This window comes from Lissotriton helveticus, chromosome 9 (genome assembly GCF_964261635.1).
Source record: "Lissotriton helveticus chromosome 9, aLisHel1.1, whole genome shotgun sequence".
In the NCBI taxonomy this organism is placed as follows: Eukaryota; Metazoa; Chordata; class Amphibia; order Caudata; family Salamandridae; genus Lissotriton; species Lissotriton helveticus.
This window is the reverse complement of record NC_136070.1, coordinates 919,496,069-919,521,781: the sequence shown is the minus strand read 5'-3', so window position 1 is coordinate 919,521,781 and position 25,713 is coordinate 919,496,069. Positions and strand designations below refer to the sequence as shown.

Genomic DNA, 25,713 nt, shown 5'->3' with positions numbered 1-25,713 from the left:
AACTACTTTGTGTCTGAACGTGCTCTTTGTGGAAGCACAGAATGGCCTCTTTCATGGTGAAGTTCGCTAGTAGCTGAAGGTAACTGCCCCAAGCCATAGTAGGTAGGAGAACATGTGAATTATACTATAACAGACAAATGAATGAAGAGGGCTGCCTCGAGGTACATTTTACATATATATTTGAGAAAATCAAAAGGTATTTTTTAACACCAGACATTAAGAGCCACAGGAAAGATGCAGCTCAAAGAATGAAAATACTACATACATAAAAGGATTCCAGAACTAAAAGAATACTGTTAAAAGCATATTTAGAAAGAATGCACACAGCAGTCAAAGTAAAGTTTTACACTATGAATGCTACGTAATTTATCCTGTCCTTGTTATTTGACTATAGGGCTAATTTGCTTCGTTGTACCCTTTGAGCACCATTAATCACAGTTCTTAACAAACATAGCATCCGAGTTTGGTTTTGGTTGCTTCCTCTTGAGTGATTTTTTTTTTTATTGTCTGTGATCTTTGTAATGTATTATGTCCTTCACACATCTTGCTCCTCCAGTGCCTGTACAAAACTAGTGCTTAATTTGTAAAAGAATAGGTGCCAGGACCCTAGCCAGTGACCGTACCAACGCAACTACTAACCATCACACTCTTACAGGTGTGACAATTCAGACTATTCCAGGCGCCCAACACTGCAAGGATGGATTGGAGGCAGGTATTAGTCCTTTTTAATGTATATTGAATTAATAAACGGCTGTTGTATTGCTCATTTCTGCATTAGACAAACAGTGCCACCATGTGATTGACTGTCATAAGTGCCGGTGTTAACAATCAAGTGCCTGTGCCCAGCACCAGAAACCATTGGCTCAAATTAAGCACTGTGCAAAAAAGATGTATGTTGTCTTCTAAATGTAATGTTGTGGAGAATACTGGCTTTTAAAGGATGTATTGTCAAAGTTGAAGGCTTCGAAATGTTTAAGACTGCATTCTGTGAAAAGCTGCTGGCCGGTCTTCCCAAATCATAGCTGTGTTTTTTCATCTTATTTCACAGTGACCCGCAGGCCCTCAATGATTTCCTACATGGATCTGATAAGGTAATTCCCTTAATTACTTTTTTGCTTCTTTTCGCTTTGGTGTTGGTGACTCTCTTCTCTTTTTGACTGTAGTCAACAAGAACGGTAGATGAGTGGGTACATTTGAATTGTAGTGCAGATATTTGCCCATGAAATTATTCCTGCTACCACCCCTAAACTTGTGATATGATGTAAAGTACAGGAAGACATTAATGCATTATTTCCTTAGTGGGGCTTACCATCGTGATAAAAGTGGCAAGCGTATCCTCGACAAGGAGACAGCAAGCACACTTCCCTTTGTACTATCCCTTACCACAAAGTAGAGAAACCAACTTCCTACTGGATTGAAAGACAGGTGGCACATTTGAATTGTCAAAATACGCAAGGAGAAACTCTACCTATGCCAATTTAAAGTATGCTAAACGTCATATTTTTTTGACCACTCTTGCTAGATCACCGAGCTAAATATTCATATCATTCAGAAAAGTATAGTCATTGATAATTTTTTTTTACTTTTCCATACAAATATATCAATACATTCATAAATACATATCCTCACAAAAAAATTACATTTTTTTAAAGAAAACCACAGATCTCATTGTACAACTTCCACTCAGCAGCATACAGTCAACTTCATATCCAAACATCCTCACGAGAAACCACATATACATACATCACATATATACCAAGAAAGCATAATATGCACCAAGTCCCCTCACAATATCTACTAATGGGCAATAAAGATTTTCTCTCAAAAAATAAATACAATATCTACTAATACACAATAAAGATTCTCTCAAAAGATTAATACAATAACCCAAAGGTTTAACAGTTAATATTTCTGTTCCAGGGGATCCTCATCAATAGTCCTAAGCACTGAATATTCCCGCCCATGTGCGGGGACCCCGGAAATAATATAAAAATGATATATGGAAATCACATATATCTAGCTCCACATATATATGTACTTATATAATTTTTCTCACACCAATGCAGCCCCAAAACTGAGGCTAAACAATGTAATTACCCATAAAGAGACTATTTTCAAGCATATAAAAACACACATTAGGTCAAATAGCACTTGAACTCTGTGTTTTAATGAGCAAAACACTCATATCATGAAAATTGCACATAAACTAGACATTGTTAGCCCACATGCTGAATTGTAAAGCAATAGCATAGAAAATGAAAACATTTTCAACAAAAACTGGCACTGTGCCTTTGAGGCAGCCATGACCCCTGGCTTTCCATCATGCCTCAGGGGTGACAGTTAGGTCAATTGTCCTTTCCGACTCCTCCTTTTTTGACTTTCTGTCAAAAATATCTTGATATTCTTTACGTTTTTCACTTTCACTCGACGTCTTTAGACTTTAGAGTGCTGGTGCTGCCTTTTTTTTTCTAAAAAGGTTTATTTTTGTCAAAATGCCTTCCCTTTTCGATCCTTGCCCCTCCTGTGGCAAAAAGTCCAAGTCTGACACACACCCTGTGTGTATCCTTTGTCTCCCTGAGACACATTCTTTAGACAGCTGTCAACACTGTAAGTACTTGTCAAGGAGAACCCTCAAAGACAGAGAGAGAATTCGAATTTATGGCCTCTCTGAAAGAGGTAGGTCTCCTAAAAGGCAGCAGAAGAGGAGAACGCTGTCGATGTCAAGAGAAGTCCCGACCTGTTCTCCGTCGGGACAACTTCAAAGACAGCTCATCATCCGTAGGCGAAGACTTCGACGAAGACTTCGACGACGAGAACTCGGGTACCTCCGTTGACGCCAACCAGGCGGCGTTCAACGTCGAAAGGCAGGTATCCGTCGTCGCCAGGGGGCCATCCGTCGTCGAGGCAGGTCACTCCGTCGCCACAGCGATCGACGTCGAGGCACATCGCTCCGTTGTCGCATCAGCAATCTACATCGAGGCACAGCGCTCCATCGACGCACCGGCGTTCGACGTCATAGCAGGTTGCTCCGTCGGCGTCTCAACGGCGTTCGACGTCGAGTCACAGGTCTCTGCCAAGGATGGTTCATCAGTCTTCGGCGTCGAGACACCAGTCACCGCCTTCAGCGTCGAGGCATACATTGACCCAGCATACCTCAACGTCGATGCAGAAGACACCTGTAAGAATGACGTCGAGTTTGACAACTCAGTCACCGAATCACTGTCCGACGTCGAAGCAGAGATCTTAAAAGTCGAAGTCGAGAAAGGAAGCGGCATTGGCGTAGGAGAGGCGTTCTAAGTCAAAGGGACACTCTCCTGTGCGCTCTAGCCCACCTTCTAAAAAGAAGAGGTTTTCTTCAGAGCAGTCTCCGTCAAGACAACAGGCATCACAGAGTCGCTCCAGATCTCGCTCTAGGTGCCCTTCAGGAGAGGCCTCTCCTCCAGTGAGCCTATCGTCATCTCCCTCAGGCTCCCATATCTCTCACCGTGGATCAACATCTAGGTCCCCGGAAGTGGTAGTCTATTCTTCTGACAGTGCAGTGTCAGGACATTCACCAGCAAGATCACTGCATGAAGAGGTGAACCCATCTCCTTCAGCACGTTCCCCTGAGAGGAGAGAAAGACAGAAGTCGCCTTCAATCACGTCACCTAGATGGTACAGGCCATTACATCACTGGGCTCCAAACAAAGATACAGCAGCTCGGCTAACACAACAGGCGGATCGGGATCGACCTCCTTCCAGGCCCAGAGAGCGAATGCGCACCTCGGTGCGCTCAAGCAGATGGAGATCCAGGTCAAGGAGCAGGAGAAGGGAACACAGATCTCCCACTTCTTCCTCATCTTCTACTCGCTCACATAGAGACTATTCTCCAACACTGACCGACAGTCCACCGTCGAATCTCTCCAGTGGACGATATCTTGACTTTCCAAGACATTTTAGGCAGAGGGGCACTTAAGCTGGGGATTCCCATGACAGCTCGCCAGACCAAGTCTTCAGTGATTTTCGAAACACTACATCACAAGACAGCGGCCAAACCTCTGCTTCCCTTGGTTCCGGGTATCATAGAACCAGTCATGGATGTATTCCTCACGCTAGCGACAATAAAATCTGTTCCAGGGAGGATTCTCAAAAAATATCGTTCTCCAGAGAGGGATCCACTCTTCTTCAGAGCCTACCCTCCCCCGGATTCAGTAATTATCGCAGCGGCGAGAAAGACCCATGCCGTGGCATCTTCCTCCACTATACCACCAGACAAGGAGAGCAAGACGCAAGACTCCTGGGGACGAAGGATATGCGGCACCTCGGCCTTCTTGCTGAAGGTATCCAATGCGGAAGCGCTATTGGGCCGCTATGATAGATCCCTGTGGGATTCCCTACAGCGTTTCATTGAGAAACTCCCTCAAGAGGATCGCAGGGATTTTGAAGAAATCCTTACGGAGGGCAGACAGGTCTCCAACCAGATCATTAGCGCTGCAGCTGACGGAGCTACCCTTTCGGCGCATGGATATGCTCACAGGGTATGCGCAAGGAGGTCTTCTTGGTTGCGTCTTACAACCCTAAAGCCAGAAGCTCAGTCCCACATCATGAACCTGCCTATCTCTGGATCATCTTTATTCGGTTCACACACTGATAAAGAAATGCAGCGTATAAAAACGGAATTGTACACTCTAAAGGCCGTTGGGCTTCTAAAGAAAAAAGAATCCCGTAAAAGGTTCCGCCCCTACAGTAAGCGATCTTCCCAACAGAGGGTTCAAACTCCTCAGTGGCAGAAGAATCAAGACCAACAGGGGCAGCAAAAATCCCAATACAGAGGCAGGCGCTCCTCAAGAAGCGGAGGAAATCAGCGTCAAGGCAACAATTCCAACAAGACTCAATCCAAACCATGAGTTCTTCCTTCCCCCAGCGCCGTTGACCACTCCAGTGGGGGGAAGCATCGGGTATCATATGGATGAGTGGCGTGCCATTACAAAAGATCACTGGGTGTTAGCTACGCTTCAGAATGGTTACTCTCTTCGCTTTCAACCTCGCTCTCTATCCCTCCAATGCCAACGTCGAGTCATCTGTTAAAACTCCTACAAAAAGAGGTGGACACCCTTCTCACAAAATCAGCCATCAAGAGGTTACCGAGTTTATTCAAGATACTTCCTGGTCAAGAAAAAGGGCCAGAAAGCAGACACTCAGGACTTGCAGACACTCAGCCTTTATGTTAAAAAAAAAAAAAAAAAGTTTTGCATGTTGGCGCTTCATCAAATATATCCACATCTCAGGCAGGGGGATTGGATGTGTTCGCTGGACCTATAAGATGCATAACTTTCATGTCCCGATAGCTCACAGTCACAGGAGATTCCTCCGGTTCGGGGTGGGGACCTCTCATTACCAGTTCAAAGTCCTCTCATTCGGGTTGAAGTCAGCCCCCCGAGTGTTCACGAAGTGCATCGCAGTGGTATCAGCCACTCTACGCCGCAGGGATGTCTTCGTGTACCCATATCTGGACGACTGGCTGTTGAAGGGTCCTTCCCCAGACAGTGTAAGGAACCACTTTCTGAGCTGCATCAATCTATGCTACCGGTTGGGCTACATGTGAATTTCACCAAGTCAACTTCACAGCCGACTCAGAAAATACATTTCCTGGGAGCTCTGCTAGACTCCGAGGCAGAAAAAGTGTTTCCTTCGGAGGAGAGACAGTGTTCCATCACTCTGAAATACCAACTGGTTCTACGAAACAAGGATCTGACTGTGCGAAGGATTGCCTCCCTGCATCCCTTAATGGCATCCTGAGTTTTTCTGGTCCCGAATGCCAGACTAAAGAGGCGTCCTCTCCAGCAGGATCTGGAGGACAAGTGGGACCAGCAGTCAGCTCGCTGGGACGACAAGATAACTTTGTCAAACACAGCGCGAGCATCCATACCTTGGTGGATAAAAAGACTAAATATGCAAGTCGGGATTCCGTTCCATCAACCTCCACCTGCCCAGACCCTAATCACAGATGCCTCTCTACAAGGTTGGGGGGGCACACATTGGTCATCTCCAGACGCAAGGACTGTGGTCTCCCAAAGAGCAATCCTACCACATCAACATGTTAGAGCTGAGGGCAGTCCATCTAGCCCTCAAAGCTTTCCTGCCCTCGATTCAAGCATCATCAGTGTTGGTACAAACGGACAACACCACCACAATGTACTACTTGAACAAACAGGGAGGGACATGCTCAAGCACCCGTTCCCTGGAGGCACAAAATCTGTGGCATTGGCTCCTGGCTCGGAATCTGTCAGTCACAGCAGTCCATCTCCCAGGAGAACAGAACGTGAGAGCGGACGCTCTAAGCCGGCATTTCGAAGACAGAGAGGACTGGGTTCTCAACGACGAGATAGCCGAAAGCATCTTCCAGTCCTGGGGTCGTCCCACCATAGATCTCTTCGCGGACGACGGAAACACCAAATGTCGAGACTTCGCTTCAAGATTCTACTGACCAGGATCGAACGGGGGAATTCCCTTTTGATAGACTGGTCAGAGGAATTTGTGTATTCCTTTCCACCCCTTCCGCTGATCCCGAAGGTGGTGAGCAAGCTAGGTCACTCGTACACAAAGCTGATTCTTATTGCCCCGACTGGCCGAGACAGTGGTGATACACGGACCTTTTACATCTGTCAGGGTCCCCTCACAGGAAGCTGCCGTGCAGGCCAAACCTGCTATCCAAGATGAACAGGAGGATTCGTCATCCCAACCTTCCGTCACTGAACTTGGCAGCATGGCTCCTAAGGTCATACAATACGGCCACCTAGGACTGCCGCAGGACTGCATGTCCATTTTGAAAGAAGCGAGACGTCCTTCCACAAGGCATTCCTGTGCATGCAAGTGGAAGCGTTTCTACATGTGGTGTATGCAGAACAATTGTCATCCTATCTGGCTAAAGCAGGGTTGAAATTTAATTCTATTAAAGTGCGTTTAGCAGCTATAACAGCTTATAGGCGCTCACCATCCCAACCTTTTTTTTTCCAGTTACAAGCTGTGAAAGATTTTCTGCAGGGCTTGAAGAAGGTCTACCCTCCGGTACGTCCTCCGTCACCCCCCTGGGAGTTGAACCTGGTGCTATTGAAAATGATGGGTCCTCCTTTCGAACCCATTCATAAAGCAACCTTGCAGCATGTTTCTTGGTAGGCTGATTTTTTGGTAGCGATCACGTCAGCTCGCAGGGTGAGCGAGATTCAAGCTCTCTGTGCCAAAGAGCCATATACAGTGTTCCATTTAAATAGGGTGGTGTTGAGGACACATCCCTCTTTTCTGCCCAAGGCGGTGTCAGATTTCCATATGAACCAGACCATCTCTCTACCCGCCTTTTTTCCCAATCCGTCCACTCCAGCTGAGAGGACCTTGCATTCTTTGGACCTGAAAAGGGTTTTAAAATTCTGTCTAGATCGGTCCAAATCTATAAGAAAATCTGATCAACTGTTTGTCGATCAGATCTGGTTACGCAGCTTCGAAATGTTCTATCTCCAGGTGGATAGTTTCATGTATCAAACTTGCTTACCAATTGGCACAGAAGACCCTGGGGTTTTCTCCCAAAGCACATTCCACTAGAGGAAAAGCGGCTTCTACAGCTTTTCTTCATAATGTGTCCATGTCTGAGATTTGTAAGGCGGCGACCTGGAGGTCCGTCCATACATTTACCAGACACTACTGTCTAGATTCAGGCACTAGAGCAGATACCCAAGTAGGCTAGGCCTCCTTGCGGAATCTGTTTAACGGCTGATTTCAGCTGTTAGTTTTTTGGTTGGGTCATGCGTTTCTCATTTACCTGCAGGTGGTTGATGGGCTTGCTATTCTATTCAGTGCTTATGACTATTGATGAGGATCCCCTGGAAGAGAAGGATAAGTTACTTACCTGTAATCCTAGTTCTCTTCCAGGAGTATCCTCATCAAAGTCATAAGCAATCCACCCGCCTCCCCAGGTAAATGAGATGATGTCAAAGTGTTTATAGTTTTATTGTCAAGCCCTGACTTTCAGGTTTATGCAAAGAACAACTGACCTAACTGTCACCCTGAGGCATGATGGGAAGCAAGGGGTCATGGCTGCCTTAAAGGCACGGTGCCAGTTTTTGTTGAGAATGCTTTCATTTTCTATGCTATTGCTTTACAATTCAGCCTGTGGGCTAACAATGTCTAGATTATTTGCAATTTTCATGAATTGAGTGTTTTTTGCTCATTAAAACACAGAGTTCAAGTGCTATTTGACCTAATGTGTGTGTTTATATGCTTGCAAATAGTCTCTTTATGGGTAATTACATCGTTTAGCCTCAGTTTTGGGGCTGCATTGGTGTGAGAAAAAATGATATATGTACATATATATGTGGAGCTAGATATATGTGATTTCCATATATCATTTTTATATTATTTCCGAGGTCCCCGCACATGGGCGGGAATATTCTTTGCTTATGACTTTGATGAGGATGCCCCTGGATGCGAACTAGAATTACAGGTAAGTAACTTATCTTTCATTACAAAAAAAGGCTTCAGAATAAATGTAATCCGAGCGAAATATTTTCACATTAATGTAGAATTTTTCAACATAATAAATCAGTTTTCAAAACAAAAAAACAGATGTATATAAGGAGGGAACTAATATATAGCACCGAATCGCGTTTCGGTGAAACACCCTTTTCTCCGGGTATCAATCAATCAATCAGTCATATCATTTGTAAAGCGCACTACTCCCCCGTGAGGGTCTCAAGGCGCTGGGGTGGGGAATGCTGCTACTGCTCGAAAAGCCAGGTCTTGAGTTTTCTGAAGGTTAGCAGGTCTTGGGTCTGCCGTTTGTGGATAGGGAGGGTGTTCCAGGTCTTGGCGGCGAGGTGTTCGAGTGATCTACCTCCGGAGGTCGCTCTTCGGAAGCAGGGGACTGTGGCGAGGTCGGCGGAGCTGGCTGGTGGGGATGTAGAAGCTGAGTCGTCTGTTGAGGTACGTTGGTCCGGTGTTGTGGAGTGCTTTGTGTGCGTGGGTGAGGAGCTTGAAGGTTATCCTCTGGTTGACTGGGAGCCAGTGCAGGTCTCTCAGGTGGGGTGTGATGTGGCTGCGGTGAGGGATGTAGAGGATCAAGCGTGCAGAGGCGTTCTGCATGTGTTGGAGCCGTCTCAGGAGTTTGGCCGAGGCTCCTGCGTAGAGGGCGTTTCTGTAGTCTAACCTGCTGCTTACGAGGGCCTGGGTGACTGTTCTTCTCGTTTCAGTGGGGTTCCACTTGTAGTTCCTGCGGAGCATGCGGAGGGTGTTGAAGCTGGAGGAGGAGACGGCGTTGACCTGTTTAGTCATGGAGAGGGTGGAGTCGAGGTTTACCTCTATGTTGCATGTGTGGTCGGTGGGTGTTGGTGCGGTTCCCAGTGTGGTACCAGGAGTCGTCCCAGGCAGAAGGGGTGGATCCGAGGATGAGGACCTCCGTCTTGTCTGAGTTCAGCTTCAGTCGGCTCTTCCTCATCCATTCAGTGACGGCCTTAATTCTTTTGTGAAGGTTGGTTTTGGTGGTGTAGGGGTCCTTGGTGAGGGAGAGGATCAGCTGGGTGTCATCGACGTAGGAGATGATGTTGAAGTTGTGCCGACGGGCAAAGTGGGCGAGCGGTGCCATGTAGATGTTAAACAGAGTTGGGCTAAGACATGAGCCCTGGGGTACGCCGCAAATGATCTCGGTGGCTTCGGAGTGGAAGGTGGGAAGGCGGACGCTCTGTGTTCTGCCGGAGAGGAAGGAGGTGGTCCAGTCCAGGGCCTTCTCTTGGATCCCGGCGTTGTGGAGGCATGTACGTAGTGTGTGGTGGCAGTTTGTGTCGAAGGCGGCTGACAGGTCTAGGAGGATGAGGACCGCCGTTTCTCCGTTGTCCAGCAGGGACTTGATGTCATCGGAGGCGGTGATGAGGGCAGTCTCTGTGCTGTGGTTGCTGCGGAACCCGGACTGGGAAGGGTCCAGGATGTTGTTCTCCTCGAGGTAGCGGGTCAGTTGTTCGTTCACAGTCTTCTCGATGACCTTTGCCGGGAACGGGAGCAGGTAGATGGGCCGGAAGTTCTTGGTTCTTTGGATCCGCCTTGGGTTTCTTGAGTAAGGCGTTGATCTCGGTGTACTTCCAGCTCTCCGGGAAGGTTGCGGTCTCGAAAGAGGTGTTGATGACTTTCAGGAGATGGGGTGCGATGGATGTGCTAGCTTTGTTGAAGATGTGGTGTGGACATGGGTCTGACGGAGATCCGGAGTGGATGGTGTTCATGATCTTGATGGTGTCATCGTCGTCGTTGATGTTGGTCCAGGAGAGCAGGCGGATGGGGGCGGAGGTCTCAGTGGTTGTCGGGCGTTCATGGCGTTGAAGCTGTCGTGGATGTCTGCGATCTTGCAGTGGAAGAATGTGGCCAGCGAGTTGCACAGGTCTTGCGAGGGTGGGACGTCGTTGGTGTTGGAGCTGGGGGATGTTGAAGAGTTCTTTCCTGTTGTGCGCGATGTTGTCTAGGTGGTCTTTGAAGGAGGCCCTTTTTGTGGATCTGATGAGGTGATGGTGTCTGCGGGTGGCATTCTTGTGGGCTGCGTGGCTGTCCAGTGTTTGTTCACGGAGCCAGATCTTCTCCAGCTTTCAACAGGTTTGCTTGGAGGCCCGGAGGTCTTCAGTGAACCAGCTGGCTTTCTTGTTGGTGTGACTGTTGGAGGGTTTCTTGATCGGGGTGAGGGTGTTGGCGCAGTCGTTGATCCACTGTCTGAGGTTGCGGATGGCGGTGTAGGGGTCGGCGGGTGGGCTCTGGGCGAGGGTGGTGGTTAGCTGGTCTTCGGTGACTGCTCCAGCAGCGGCGAGGCATCTGTTGCTTGCGGTGGTGCGCGGTGGGTTTCTTGAAGGTAAAGTGGATGCAGCGATGGTCGGTCCAGTGGAGTTCGGTGGCGTGGTTGAAGGAGACGTGGGGGCTAACAGAGAAGATGGGGTCAAGCATGTGACCGGCGGAGTGGGTGGTTGTTGTGACGAGTTGTATGAGTCTGAGGTTGGCTAGGTTGATGATCAGGGTGGTGGAGTTGGTGGTGTTGTTGTTCTCGAGGTGGAAGTTTAGGTCCCTGAGGAGGATGTAGTCTGTGGAGGCGAGGTCGTGTGTGCTGACGAAGTCGGCGATGGAGTCTCTGAACTGTGGTCGGGGTCCGGGGTGTCTGTAGATGAGGGTTCCTCTGAGGGTGGTGTTGGGGTCGGTGTGGATCTGGAAGTGCAGGTGTTCGGCGGTGCTGAGGGTGTCGTCGGTGTTGGTCGACCCTCTGAGAGTGTTCCTGTGGACGATGGCGATTCCTCCTCCTGCTCCGTTGGTGTGGTCCCTGCGGGCGATCTTGTAGCTTTCCAGGACAGCTATGGCTATGTCTGGTGCAGAGGCGGAGTTCAGCCAGGTCTCTGTCAGGAAGGCGACGTCTGGGTATCACCTTCTTCAGGGCGCATATGATATGTATTCAACAGAAAAGGCAAAGGGACCTGTCGAGCAAAATATTAATTAAACAATTTCTTCACTGTAAATACATAATTATTACAAGTATGATGATCGTAGCTTATAGTCAATTGATATTGTTACTTAAATAAACTTGCAAGCAATGGTTAATCGCAAAGAGGGTCACAGTGTAAGTTAAGTAGATTTATCATAATTCATAAGAATACAACTAAAAAAGAGACAACTTCACACAAAGATATGGACAGGATAAAGAGAAAGGAAAAAAATTGAATTGTGTTCTTTGTTTTAATTGATAAAGTATCTCTTCCATTACAGATTGACAGCGATGATCTTCTGGACACCGCGGGCGATGCTGCAAATGCTTTTTTTGTTGGCACTGGGGTAAGTAGTTTATCATTGAAATATCTTTTAATATTGCTGCTTATCGCTTGTTCCAATTATTTAATTATTCTCCTTCCTCATCCAGTATAGTTTATCCTGCTGCCTAGTGGGAAGAGGAACTGGAAATTCTTAGTTTGCCATATATTTGCTTTTGTCCCAAGTAGCCCTGGGTGGCCTTATCAAGTAGTGGGTTTTCATTATTAATGGTGTATTTTGCTTCCTACCCAAGATGAAGTTGGTAACCTTTCTATAGAAACTGCTTTATTACCAGGTCAGGCTCTAAAAATTTGCCTCTACAACAAGCTAAACACCTAGCCTGTTGTGTTTTTCTGCCAAAATGAGTTATAAATGAGGGAGTGTAATCAGATTTTCAAGCTTTTGTGCATGCATACAACCTATTTCCTGCGATGATTTTAAAATGTGAAGTACTTTGAATTTATGTTGAAACGTGATGTGCAGGAAACGCTGTCGATTTGCGGGTGTGCTTTCTTCGGCGTTCAAATTTGCTTGAACAGATGCTTAGTGTGTGATTTATGGTTAATGATACTACACAAAATGCCTGAAAACGTACGGAGCGTGCTTTTCGCTCTGTTATTGGCCACAATTCGGCCTCTTTTTGTTTGATGATTGCATCAGTGTATTTTAGGAAAATTGTTGTATTTTGAAAATGTCAGTAAACAGATCCCGTAGCTAGAATGCCGCCTTGTGTTAGTTATGTTTGAATATATATTTCGCCGTGTTTTATTTATTTTTTATACAAGAACGCATAAGCAGTTAGCAATTCTGATACAGGGTTAGCATAGGGAGTAACAATCGTTCTTTATACATCAGTGTCCTGAGAGATTGAGTCTTATCTAACCCAACATGACGTTACTTAGTGAACAAGAGAGAAGAAGAGGGAAAGGAAGACAGAACGAGGCAGGAAAGCAAAGGGTGAAAGAAGAGATAGGGGACAGGCACTGAGAATTGCATTACATATTAATCACTATTTTCATCTGACAGGCAGTGGGGGTGTTGTTACACATGATGGCACGCACACATACAGGCCCGAGAGGACACATTGACTGCGCCAGTAGGGCCCAGTTAAGTTCCTTTGTCAGTGTGGGGCGTACAAAGGGCTTTAAACCAACGAAAGGACACTGTTCCTTAAGTAGGGGGCAAAAAGTCACCCGTGCGTCTAGAAAGAAATGTGTACAAAGAAGGAAAACCTTAGGTAAAGGATAGCCACAGGTTAGGAGAAAAAAACACTTTTTGTCCTCTGATGCCCTCACACACCCCAAGGGGTGTCATGCTTCATCCCGAGGCAGTTGCTCCTCGTAGGGCCGGCGTTGCAATTCCCTACGGGCCCCCCGAAGGGTCACTTTATCGGAGATCTTTTATAGGACTGCCGGATGGTGCATGAAATTGTGTGGGGAGTGGGTCAAATGAGGGTAAAAAAAGAAGAATGTGTGTGCAAAATAATTGATGGGTTAAAAACGGGTCAACATGCAGCGACATTGTAACTGTTGTACCCTTCGCAGTCCGAAAACTGCTGAATAAAACACTGTCCCAAAGGCACAATATGCCCGTGAGTCAAGGGTCTTGGTCAACATGTCTTGCGCTTTTCTCCCCCAAACAGGGTCGTTTGCGCTTCTTCAGGACCAAAATAATTCAGTGAAGTGCATGTGAACAGTGTCAATAAGATAAAATACCCTCTGTCTCAAGCGGGGGTCTTAGGAGAAAAAGCCTCAAATGAGGCATATGAAAAAAAGCAGAAAAGCTAAAAAGGTCACGTTGATTTGGGTAGCATACCCAATAAAGCATTAATCACATGACTCATACCGCCCTGGATGGGCTACCTTCTTCATAATCTTAATCATACTAAAAAATAGCTGGCTACCAAAGCACCAAATACACTGCGAAATGAGGGCCTCCCCTGTGGCAACGTTGAAACTACAAACAATGAGTAAAAAATACTCAAGCACATAGTGTTTTAAGTGGCAGAGAATCAAGAAAACCTCTGGCATGTACTGTTTGTTCTACAATGAGGAAACTCTTGAGCCTCCATGAAAACAAGACAGGTCGGCGAAACACAGGCTGGCACCCCTTTGTACGCATATCATACAAAGAGGGGGGGGGAACTAGGAGCCATTACATGTCCAGTGTCGATGCTCCTGATGCATAGCAGTGACATCCCTCATTTATTCAATCTGCATGCCTTCCAATGCATTCTGGGACTGGTAGTGCGAAATAGTTCACCCACATGGGCGTCGTCACAGTCCCATTCCTAGAACAATCAATTAGGAATATATGCGTTCAGTCCACCTCCCTGTGCAATGCTACGGGCATCTTCCTGTTCTGTTCAACTGTAAATCAAACAGCAAACATACCCGCATGGCCCCGGCGGCGCGATTCCTGTTTTAAAAAAAAAAAACTAAAATAAACGTATGGAAAAGATTTGACGAAATCGCAATCTTGGGGGCATTGTGACCTGATATTACCTGTGGGGGTCCCGTGGCTGCTTTTCTGCCTGCACACGCTCTCCCCCGCCGCCGCTTGGACATCGCGGCCGCCGAGGGGGGAGAGCGATTGGGACTACATTTCCCAGCGTCCCCTCACCGCCAACGGGGGCGCCGACCTGACGCATCATCCAGCAGCGCCCGGAGGCGCATAAGAACCAGCCGCCCCTGCGGCTGAGCGGGGGCCATTATCTTGGGGGCATTGTGACCTGATATTACCTGTGGGGGTCCCGTGGCTGCTTTTCTGCCTGCACACGCTCTCCCCCGCCGCTGCTTGGACATCGCGGCCGCCGAGGGGGGAGAGCGATTGGGACTACATTTCCCAGCGTCCCCTCACTGCCAACGGGGGCGCCGACCTGACGCATCATCCAGCAGCGCCCGGAGGCACATAAGAACCAGCCGCCCCTCCCGCATCGCGGGACGCGCGCGGGACTAGCCGGGCTAAGCCCGGGCAAAGGGCGGGCCCTCTAAGGCCCTCATTGGACCGAGGAGGACGGGGACGGGCCACCCCCTTTGTCACTTCAGAGGTAATCTTTTGACTTGTACCTTTTCCAACTATGCTTACGCCCAAAACAGGGGATATGTCCGATAAAATCCCATATGATATATTTGCACATTCTCCTTCCAGTCTATCATGGCTGGAGGACTTAAATAGCCTGTGTAAGGTCAAGTACGTTCCAGCAGTACTTTCCCCCACGTTAAAATGCTGCAGCTTATCACCACGTTTAAGGGAGATGGAATCCTTTTCTGATACTCAACAAATACCTCCCAGGGCTACACCTGACAAAAGGAAGTTCGATGGGGACAAAGTTAATGGGAGTCTTCCTAAAATACCCAAATTTGACAATCCTTCTTTAAGCCCCATACCATCTTTAAATAACTCATCCTTAATTTTGCCACCTGTTGCCAACCTGGATGATTCACCACCATCCTCCCATCAGGCTTTTCTGACTATGATCGAGCACCTGATTACATCTTTAATACACCCCTTGATGGACAAAATCACTACACTGGGGGAGAAGCTGACGGGGTTGGAGAACTCTGTTGAATGTCTCCTGAACCACTCAAACCATGTTGCAACAACCCAATGCCTGCCGACAAATGCTCCCTCAAACCCATCTAACTTGATTACACCTTATGAAGTGATGCCTATTCAATTGCCAACTCCAACCTCCTTGTTGCCGATTAATCCTAAAGCCCTACCGAAATTGTCAACAGCACGTCAGATTCCATTTCAACATGTGTGTACCACCCATATTCATCTACCTCCAGAAGCTGCCCCTTTTGTAATTGTTCTCTCGGGAGTACCTGAACTAGCGAAAGGTAAAGCAGAGAGACAACCTGAACTCATGAATAAGGTCAAGTTCTGGCTGTCCAAAAACAGACCCTTGCCCTACCATCTTGATGGCCGAATAATAAGTGTCCGGAGGGTGGGCTGGCTTGGACCCCTTAAAAAAGACATCTTGGGAGACTTGATCTTGATACGATTCAGGAGCAGACACATTGTGCCATACATGCAGACATGGCTATCTCAAAATGGCGATGGACTTATTTCCACTTGGAATCTACATGATTATTATCCTAAAACGTCCTACATGCTTTCCCCTAGTCCCCGGGGCACTGACAACAATCCAGTGGGCAAAGGACCCCATTTAAGTAATGGCAGTAGTTTTTCAATGGCTTTTAATTGTCTCAATCCGCCGTATAACAGTTGTACATATTGTAAATACTAGCTCTTTTAGAATACTGTTATCTACAACGCTGCCCAAAGGTCTGTGCGAAGCATGTTTAATCCTTTTAACTGTCCAATTTAAAGCCATATTCTGCACAAGCACTTTCCTAGAAGTTATTTTTTGTTCATAGAAGTATGGGATGCCCTTGATTTATTTGTACTCCCTATGATTATGGACCTCCTTTGCATTTTAGATAATGGAAATATGTGACTTCGTAATAGTACTAATATGCACTTTATATACATCTATTGCATCTAGTGTACCTGCAATTTTAAATATGTTGAATTGTATTTTAAAACTGTGCTTTTATGGATTTTTTGAAATCCGAATAAAGATTAAGATTCGATTTTTGACGAAATCAGCTTGAGGAGAAAAGGAGATTCCTAGCTCTCATCAAGACCAGCAAGCACATCACCTGTGTATTTAGCAAAGCCATCCTGGTTTTGTTGTGTGATAAAAAAAAATCTGGATTCATATGCTGTGCTACTCTGCCATCTAGTGGTTGGGTCCTGTAATATCTCTTTTTAGGTCGAGCCTGTAACGGCGCTTGCTCTGTTCTGGCGAAGACTTCATGTAAGGGCTTTCAGAATCACTCCAGAGGCTTGCACACGCTCCTGCGTGTGCTTTTTGTTTTGTCCCTGGCTATTGGTCTATGCATGTGTCTTTTTTTACAAAGACAGCACGCAATTGGGCAAAGGCGGGTGCATTGCTCCACCCATGGCCTATTGGTTGCGCTTACCCGCATGGGTGACATGTGTTTTGAATTATCGTGCACAGATGTGTGCGCGGTAATTCAAAACACATATCTTGGTGTGGCGTGCACGCTCTCGCGCCTAGTGTTGCAGTGCAGAGATTTCGAAAACATCATTGCCGGGCCATGCTGGTATTGGTCCAGCCTCGAGGGATTCCCTAGCCGTCACTGCAGAGTCACACTGGGATTTGTCCCAGCCACGAGGGCTTCCCCATGCTCGTCACCAGGAGCAAAGCTGCACCCAAACTAGCACAGTCGCCTTCATCTGCCTTGGTCAAACCGACCCCACAGTAGTAAACCGTCCATAGGCTCAAAATACCCTCGCCCCACCTCTCCCAGATCCCTCATACAGCGAGTCTCCATCTGCGGGTCTCTAACAGGCCACGCGTCTTCTCTGTATACCAGCAGCCCCGCTCCGGAGCCCGGTATCGCCCCGACAGCAGAACACTATCAGGCGTGAATAATAGTAGGTAAAATAATGCGATGAATGAGGGCCTCGCCTAACTGATAGGTTTCACACGTTCGTCCAATAGTCGGTCATATCTCTGCTCATGCGTGTGATAGAATTGTATTTGTGTGCACTTCCTTTGCTCACCACGATCTGTTTCTTTCTACGCTGCTTGGTCTTACTGGATGTCATAAAGTGTTGTGTATTACCCATACTAATCTCTATTGCAACAGCTTACTACTTATTTTATTGACATTGGTAGGATGAAGGCCTGCTCCTCCCTAGATTCCAGTGCGTGGCCTGTAAGCTGCACGTGTTAACCCACTGAACTCAGTTACAATTGTTGATAAGCTGCATTGCATGCTGGCATATGATGTGCAATGACTCCTATATATCGAAACCTCGCCTCAGGAGAAAAAGGCCTGCCCCACCTGTCCACAGGGAGCCTGTGACAGGCCGTCTGAGGATGCGTGAAGTGGCGCAGGCTGGGCCCCAGTGAGCCTGGGGTCGGACTGGCACTGCAGTGAGCCAAGAGAGGGCACGGTGCCCATCCCACCGCGTCACAGAGTCGAAGCTCCGCAGGCTGCGCTGCATAATTCATTAAGTACAGATGGTAGCCTAATGTGACCGTCAAGTATTGTAATATGTGCTGGAAGGTTGGTGGGGCATGTGGTAAGCAAAATGAATGCCCTCTTGTGAACCGTTGGTGCTACCTTGTTGATGTTTCTTGGCGCTAAAAGGTTTGGGTCTCAGATGGTAATGGTATTGAGAGAATGAACCGCCAAGTTGGCCCGGTTGAGATTATGACTCTGGTCCTGCAGGTTTTCCACTGGCGCCTATAGGCTTGTCTCACTGCGTGGAGTGTTTGTGGCCTCACTGCGTTTAGTGTGTTTGTGGCCCCACTGCGTTAAGTGTGTTTGTGGCCTCAATGGGGCAAGAGTATTTGTAGTCTCGCTGCGTTGTCAGTGGCCTCACTGCGGTTGGAGTGTTTGTGATCTCACTGGGTTAAGACGCGCTGAAGGAAGCACAGTGTTGAAAACCTACAGCGAGTGACTCAGCACTAGCAAGGGTGCCTTGGACCCCAATACAAGCAAGAACCCCACCCCCGGATAGTAAAAAGACCGCAATAATGGAAGTGCAGCGAAGCCCTCACAACCCTTGCCCCGTGCCTCAGTCAGCTTTTACTGCACTATTTAGTCTGTTCTGGTGGCTTAGTGGACTAATGCGTCCACTGCAGCTGGCCCCTGCAGCCTCTGCGGCGCGTGCCCCCCCCTCTCCCTCCTCCCACCCTTCAGTGGGACGCTCCATCATGATAATCAATGTGGTGCGAGTGTCTCAGGGGTCTCTCTTAGCCATCTACTATGGGGGTGGAGCTTAGAGGTGTAACTTGTGACACCTCCATCCAGGCTGACTGGTTTTTATTCCTTCTGTTCTACGTCTCCATGTTCAGCCATCGCTGCTTCTTGTTAAACACAGCTTGAATGAATGGATTTTACTCCGTTGCGGTTTATTGTTAAATGTACCCAAAATGGGAAAGAGCACGCAAACCAAACGTTGCAGGAGGAATATTCATTACAAAGAAAACAACACAGATCTTTTACTCGTAAATCTCACACACTGATTGAAGGATGTCAAAAATCTAACGGTAGCAAGGAGGGTGGAGGCAGCTGCAACATCTTCCGCCACTGATGAAGCAATGCATCCGTTGAAATAAGTGGTTTGGGTTGCTGCACGAAGTAGAGATAGCCACCTCTTGACCCTATGCTGGGATCAGATTTTGTGCCTGCTGCTCAGTGACTGCGGCACCCCAGGAGTGCCTCTCTCCCGGCAGCAGGACGCTGGGCCCCAGAAGGTGCCACGACGACGTGGTTACTGTCCAGGATGATACATCTGATTATGACCAGGGGACAACGACTATTCCGAATCCTGACGGGGAATGGGATGATTACATCATTCTGGGCCCTGCCTCTCCCGTTCCAGATCCGGCGGATTCCCCTCCTGCAGATATTGGGGGCTAATCTAATGGAGAGAGCTTCTAAGCGTTTCGAAGTGCCCATTCCATCTGTGCAGTCAAAATGTTTCTTATATGACTTTAAAGAACCATACAGGAAGTCAATCTGCTCTATCCCTATTGTGGATCACGTCTGGGATGAAGGGCCACAGATTATGAAGTTGCCTGCCACAGTCATACCTGTGCTTCCTCGTCTGGAAAAGAAGTACAAGGCCCTTGAGGATAGCCCTGCTTGTCTTGTCAGCCAGCCTAAACCGGATTCAGTAATTTCGCAAGTGGCCCAGAGAAAGTCTAAAAATCTGGCGGCCCCTCTCACTACACCACCGGATAATGAGTGCAGGCGGTTGGATAATGCTGGGAAGAGGTTCTCTTCTATGTCTAGCCTTCTTGTCAGAGCAGCCAACGCCTTGGCAATTCTTGGAAGGTATGATTGCCAGATGTGGTTTGATCTGTCTCCTTATCTGGACCAGCTGCCGGAAGAATCTAATGCGAAAGCCAAGAAGATCCTCCAGGAGGGAGAGAGAACATCGTCGGAGATAATTGACTGCGCAATGGATATTGCCACTACAGCATACCGTTCCCTAGCGGGAGCAGCAGTCCTTCGGCGCCACGGCTGGCTTCGTGCCACTTGGTTCCGGCCTGAAGTCCAAAATAAGATCTTGGACCTTCCTTTTGACGGTGAGGCACTCTTTGGGAAGCACATTGATGATGTGCTGCAGGATATAAAGGAAGACACGGAAACTGCAAAATCCCATGGGACTCTTCAATACCGCAAGGTCCCTTTCCGTGGAGCTAGGGGCAGAGGTTTTCCCTCCTACAGAGGCGGATATCAGCAGCAGCGCTACTCTTCTTACTCGCAGCCTTCTCAATCATACCGGCCGCAATATTCTCGGCGACAAGGCCAGTTGTCGTCTTTCTCTCGTTCATCAACTAGAGGATGACAAGGGTGCCAGGGGAGGGATTCCTCTAAGCACCGTAGCTGCTTCTTGGCTCTTCCTACTGTTCCTCTGTCCCCTGTAACACCAGTGGGGGGCTGGATATCCCAATACTTCCTCAACCGGCAGCTCATAACATCAGAACAATGGGTTCTGAATATAGTTCTGTTAGGCCATACTTTGGAGTTTCAACATCAACCACCATCCAAAGCCCCTCGCGCCACCAAATCCAAACATCTACATCTTCTACGTCTAGAGGCACACAGCAACTCCTCAAAGGAGCGATAGAACATGTCCCTCGATCCCAACGGGGAGAAGTATTATATTCCCTGTTCTTTCTTGTTTTAAAGACCGTAGAAAAATGGCGCCCAATTTTAGACCTGAGGGAGCTAAACACCTATCTCATCAAGCACTTGTTTCGGATGGTCTCCTTAAAGGAAATTTTGCATCTCCTCAACCCGGGAGATTACATGGCCACCCTTGACCTCGAGGACGCATACTTTCACGTCCCCATCAATCCTGCTCACAGGAAGTTTTTACGCGTTACAGTAGCCAAGGGCCACTTTCATTTCAAGGTCCTCCCTTTCAGACTCAAATCTGCTCCGCAGATTTTCACAAAGGTCCTAGCCCCTGTCACAGCATTTCTCAGGAAACAGACGCTCCAGGTCTTTCCTTAACTGGACGACTGGTTGCTGAAAGCTCTGTCTCATCGCTCAGCTGAAGAGGCTGTCAGGGCATGCACACAGTTCTTCCGTCACCTGGGGCTCCAGCTCAACACAGAAAAGTCAGTCCTGTGCCCGTCCAAGTTGGCCCGGTTCTTGGGGGCCATTCTGGACACATCTTGCTGCAAAGCGTTTCCTTCAAGGGAAATACAAAGCTGATGACCTCTGCTCATCGATTGCAACTAAGAGGGTCACTTTCAGTTCGCCTCTACAAGTCCCTTCTTGGGTCAATCTCGTCTTGCATTCCTTTAATTCCCCATTGCAGGTTGCGAATGCGCCCCCCTCCAAGAACAGCTGTATTTGCAGTGGCGCCAGGCAGAAGGCTCTTTCGAAGACAAGATAATCACTCAGCCTATGAAAGAGGCTGCAACGTGGTGAAAAATCAAGGACAATATCTCTCAGGGTCTCACCTTCTGGGTCACCCCAGCTCCTCTTAATAATAAGATGCCTCACTAGAAGGCTGGGGAGCAGTCTTACAAGACCTTCAGGTAAGCGGCCGCTGGCTGCCTCAGCATCGCCTACTCCACATCAATATGTTGGAGCTCAGGGCAATTCGTCTAGCCTTGCAGGCCTTCCTTCCGTGGATTCAACGATCCTCCATCCTGGTCCGTACAGACAACACGACGGCCATGCATAACGTAAAGCAGGGAGGTACAAGGTCTCGTCGACTATCCAAAGAGGCTCAGGGGATTTGGGAATGGCCAATACAGCAGGAGATATCGCTCTTGGCAGAGCATCTTCCAGGTGCCCTCAACAAAACAGCGGACATGCTCAGTCGGCTGAAATCTGTGAGCCACGAGTGGGAATTAGACCACTCCATTCTGGAAGAGATTTTCAGGCTCTGGGGCGCTCCGCCCATAGATCTCTTTGCCACTCCAGAGAACAAAAAATGCAGACTCTACGAAAGCAGGCGTCACCATCTGGGATCGTTGGGGAATGCGCTTTCGGTGGCCAGGCCAGGCACCTTTGTTTACCCTTTTCCTCTGATCCCACTAATTCCCAGACTTCTCCGGAAGCTCAAGGCGGAACCCTGCAGAATGATTCTGGTAGCCGCAGCGTGGCCCCGCCAGTTTTGGTTTACGGAGCTTCTTGTACTCTCCCTGGACCGTTCAGTTAATCTGCGCCCAATTCCTTCCCTGCTGACGATGTCCCAGGGCCAGGTGGTACACCCGGATCCGTGATCGCTTCAGTTATCAACGTAGCTCCTGAGCACCGATAATTTCAGGATCTGAATATCTCGTCAGAAAGTAGAGGTGCTTGCTCGAGCCCTGAGTATAAATAAGACATATCGCTTATAATTGAAGCGTTTCTGCTTTTGGTGCCAGCAACAAAAGATTCATCCTTACTCTTCTGGTCCTCATCAGATTTTGCCATACATTCTGGCGTTGCCTAAATCAGGTCTTGCTCATTCTTCTATCAAAGTGCACCTTGCGGCCATTTCTAGATTCAGATGGACTTCTTCTGGACCTTCCCTCTGGTCGGCAAGGATTGTGAGGCAATTTCTTAAAGGACTTTTTAGAGTTTTCCCACCAGTTAGGCCTCCACCGCCTCTGTGGCAGCTTAACTTAGTTCTTACTGAACTCACGAGGCCGCCTTTTGAACCGATTCATAGGGTGGACTTTAAATTGCTCTCATGGAAAGTGACCCCCCTCCTCGCCTTAACATCTGCAAGAAGGGAAGGTGAACTACACGCACTCACTATTCAAGAACTGTTCTTACAGTTTAAAAGAGACTTTGATTCTGAGAACGAATCCCAAATTGATCGCGAAGGTGCCTTAAGACTTTCACTTGAATGAACCAGTTATTCTCAAATCCTTTTTTCTCAACCCACTACTCCAGCGGAGAGGGCTCTACACTCTCTGGACGTTCAAAGATGTCTGAAGTTTTATCTTCAACGTACCAAAGATTTCAGAAGATCAACACAGCTCTGTGTGGCTTTCAGTTTTCCTCGCAAAGGTTTCCCTTGTTCAAAGCAGGGTATTGCTAGATGGATTGCCAGCACGATCCAATATTGTCACCAAGCAGCTGGCAAGCCCCTTGAAGGGCGGGTCCGGGCGCACTCTACGAGAGCTATGTCTTCTTCAGTTGCTCTCTTCGCCGGAGTGCCTATCAAGGACATTTGCAGAGCAGCGACGTGGGGCAGTGCCCATATCTTCACATGGCATTACTGCTTGGACTCCTCCACGCGTAGTCATACTGCAGTGGGACAGGAACCTCTTTTAATGAGTGGTGAGCTTTCCCTTCTAACCCTCATTCCTTTTTATTGGCTAGTCACATATTTTGTAAGTCTAGATGCTTTTACTATTTCTTCTCTGATGTTCAATTACTGTTCTATTGCCAATTCTCTATGGATAATGTGTATCTCTCCTGAATGTGATACATCTTGCAAGGTTTTATAACATTGTATTGTTACACAAAATGTGTGTTATACCTGCTAGCTATTCTGATACAAGCAATAGGAATTTATGAAAGTTCCAATACTGGAGTGAGAAAACAAGTTTTTTACTTGTAACTTTGGTTCTCCAGTATTGAGAACTTTCATAGATTCCCATGTGCCCACCCTCCTCCCCTGGGAAAGCTCAGCCTTCAGCATCTTCTGTTATATTGTTCCACAACGGCTACGAAAATCTGAGGCTCTCTCAGGAAGGTTCTATGGGGTGAGGCTGATCTGATTGGCTGTTCAATTTTTTTTTTGGTCTCTTTTACAAAAAGAGGTGGACATGCAACAAAATGAGATGAAGCCTAGGCCTTATTCTGTTTTTTGTCCCTATTTCTATGGTATGTTTTTATTTACCGGGGACTCCCATCTCGATAAGGGGGAATGATACAAGCACTGGGAATCTATGAAAGTTACCAATACTGGAAAAACAAAGTTACAGGTAAGTAACTTGATTTCTTTTGAAAAGCTACAGCCTTCCATAAACTTTTTGATTTAACTTTTTTTATTGTGACTTAAATATAGTATTTCATAATTGATGTATTTGTTTGATGTATAGTTGTTTCTCTATTTTTGTGTAGATTCTTTTGAGTATCAAATTATAGAAATTGCTTTGGCAGATAGTCCAGTAGTTAGCGATTCTGTGGAGGATCCACAGAAGTCAAAAGGGTAAGAACTGCTGCTCTAGAGCCCAGGGTGAGGACCTGTGTTTTGCAGTATAGATGGTCATACCCAGTTAAGAAGGATGGTGGTTGACTTAAAATCACCATCTCTCCCCTATCCCCCAAACGTCTCAAACATTCCTCTGGTTTCCATTGAGGATCATAAAGCTATTTCTATAATGGACATTATCCAACCTTTTCTGTAATAAGAGCCACATATGCTCAGTGAAAATCTCACTGAGCTGCGAATATTAGTGTTGTGATAATGACCACATCAGACAAGGTTACACCGGTGGTCATCCCAATCCAGATTATCGGCAGTGGTCATCTCAGTGCAGATTTCCAGCAGTGGTCACCTCAGGACAGGTTTGCCTGCCGTGATCTCTTTAATACATAAGGCAGGGTTGCCGGAAGCAATGTTAAAAGGGCTTTGTCAATTTTGGAGTGCCTTTACATGGGTAATGCATAGGAGCCATGTCTGCGATGTCCTTCACACCAATGTAATAATATTAGTAAAAAGTCTCCCCCGTTGCCACATGAGGTATCACACAAATATCAGCTTAAAATAAAATTTGGAAATTCAACCATTTTGCTCCAACCATGTGCTTGAGACCTGAAATTCCAGTTTTGGCTGAGATGCTTGTTTCTTGATTTCGGTATACCTATATTAATTCAGCTAGCCAAAAGCTTAAAATTTAGTGAACTGGACTGCACACCGAAGAGCTACTTAAAGGCTACTTGTTGGAGAAGCCTGGTTTAGAGGCTTGTGCAACTAATTGACAAACAGGGTTCAGATTTTGCTGATGTCATAGATGTCAGAGTGGTAGTGTTTTTCTTTATCATACTGTAACTTTTAAATCTCTTTACACTTAACTTTTTCACAGGATAATTTCACTTTGGAGGTAAACTTTTCCTTACAGTTTTACACAAAATAACTATTTCTGTCTACACTTAAATTTTTCTAACTTACATTTCATTTTTTTTTGCCCTAATCATTTTATTTCTACTGATTTCATTCTTTCTTCGCAATTTTTTTAAAGTACTGTTTTTAGCTTGAGGCTGCTTATTTTTACACCAGCAAAAGGAAATTGCACCTTGCAATATTTACAAAGCTTGTGTTTGGTGGCGTACAGGATCCTACAGGGTATGAGGTCTGCATGTTGCTCACAAAAAATATTCTGAAGAATATTAGGTTAGAGATTAGAAATTTGATGTATTGAGCCTGTCACCAATAAGTGTACCATAGCCCTCTGGTCATTCCTCAGTCTGTTTATGACTAAACAAGTAACGCCTGGGCTGTGCCTCTTAAATCAGCAGCACAAATGTGGGCACCTCACAAATGGAGGGCCCTATTGGTAATGGAAGATAATTAATTAGACTAGTGCTGGCAGCGTAGCAGATGTACTTTTCAGACTCTAAAATCCGACAAAAACTACAATCCCTATTGCAATTACGGAATAGCAAACCCATTATGCGATTCAGTACTAGGTTACCGAATCGCCAAATACAGTTTGGTACATAGAAAAAGGCTTTTTTCTGGTAACAAACGGGCCGATTCTGTACATCTGGCCCTTTGCTCTTTTCATTTTGAGGAGAGCCTATAACCAGGTGATGTTATCATAGATGCTTTCCAGAGTATGTCCATGTTCAGCTTTCAGTCGCAGAGCCCTTCTGTGCAAGGGTTGTACATACTTTTGAA

The 25,713-nt window shown here is 46.9% G+C and overlaps 1 protein-coding gene across 5 annotated transcripts in view; it reads left to right on the top strand.

Moving 5' to 3' along the window:
• Window positions 1–25,713, top strand: part of BICRA (BRD4 interacting chromatin remodeling complex associated protein) — a 478,150-nt gene that overhangs the window by 347,150 nt on the left and 105,287 nt on the right. For all 5 annotated transcript variants that reach the window (XM_078661098.1, XM_078661099.1, XM_078661100.1 and 2 more), the window contains exons 5-6: window positions 1,049–1,091; window positions 11,752–11,817. In XM_078661098.1, the coding sequence (XP_078517224.1) occupies window positions 1,049–1,091; window positions 11,752–11,817 (109 nt within the window). The remainder of the gene's footprint in view (window positions 1–1,048; window positions 1,092–11,751; window positions 11,818–25,713) is intronic.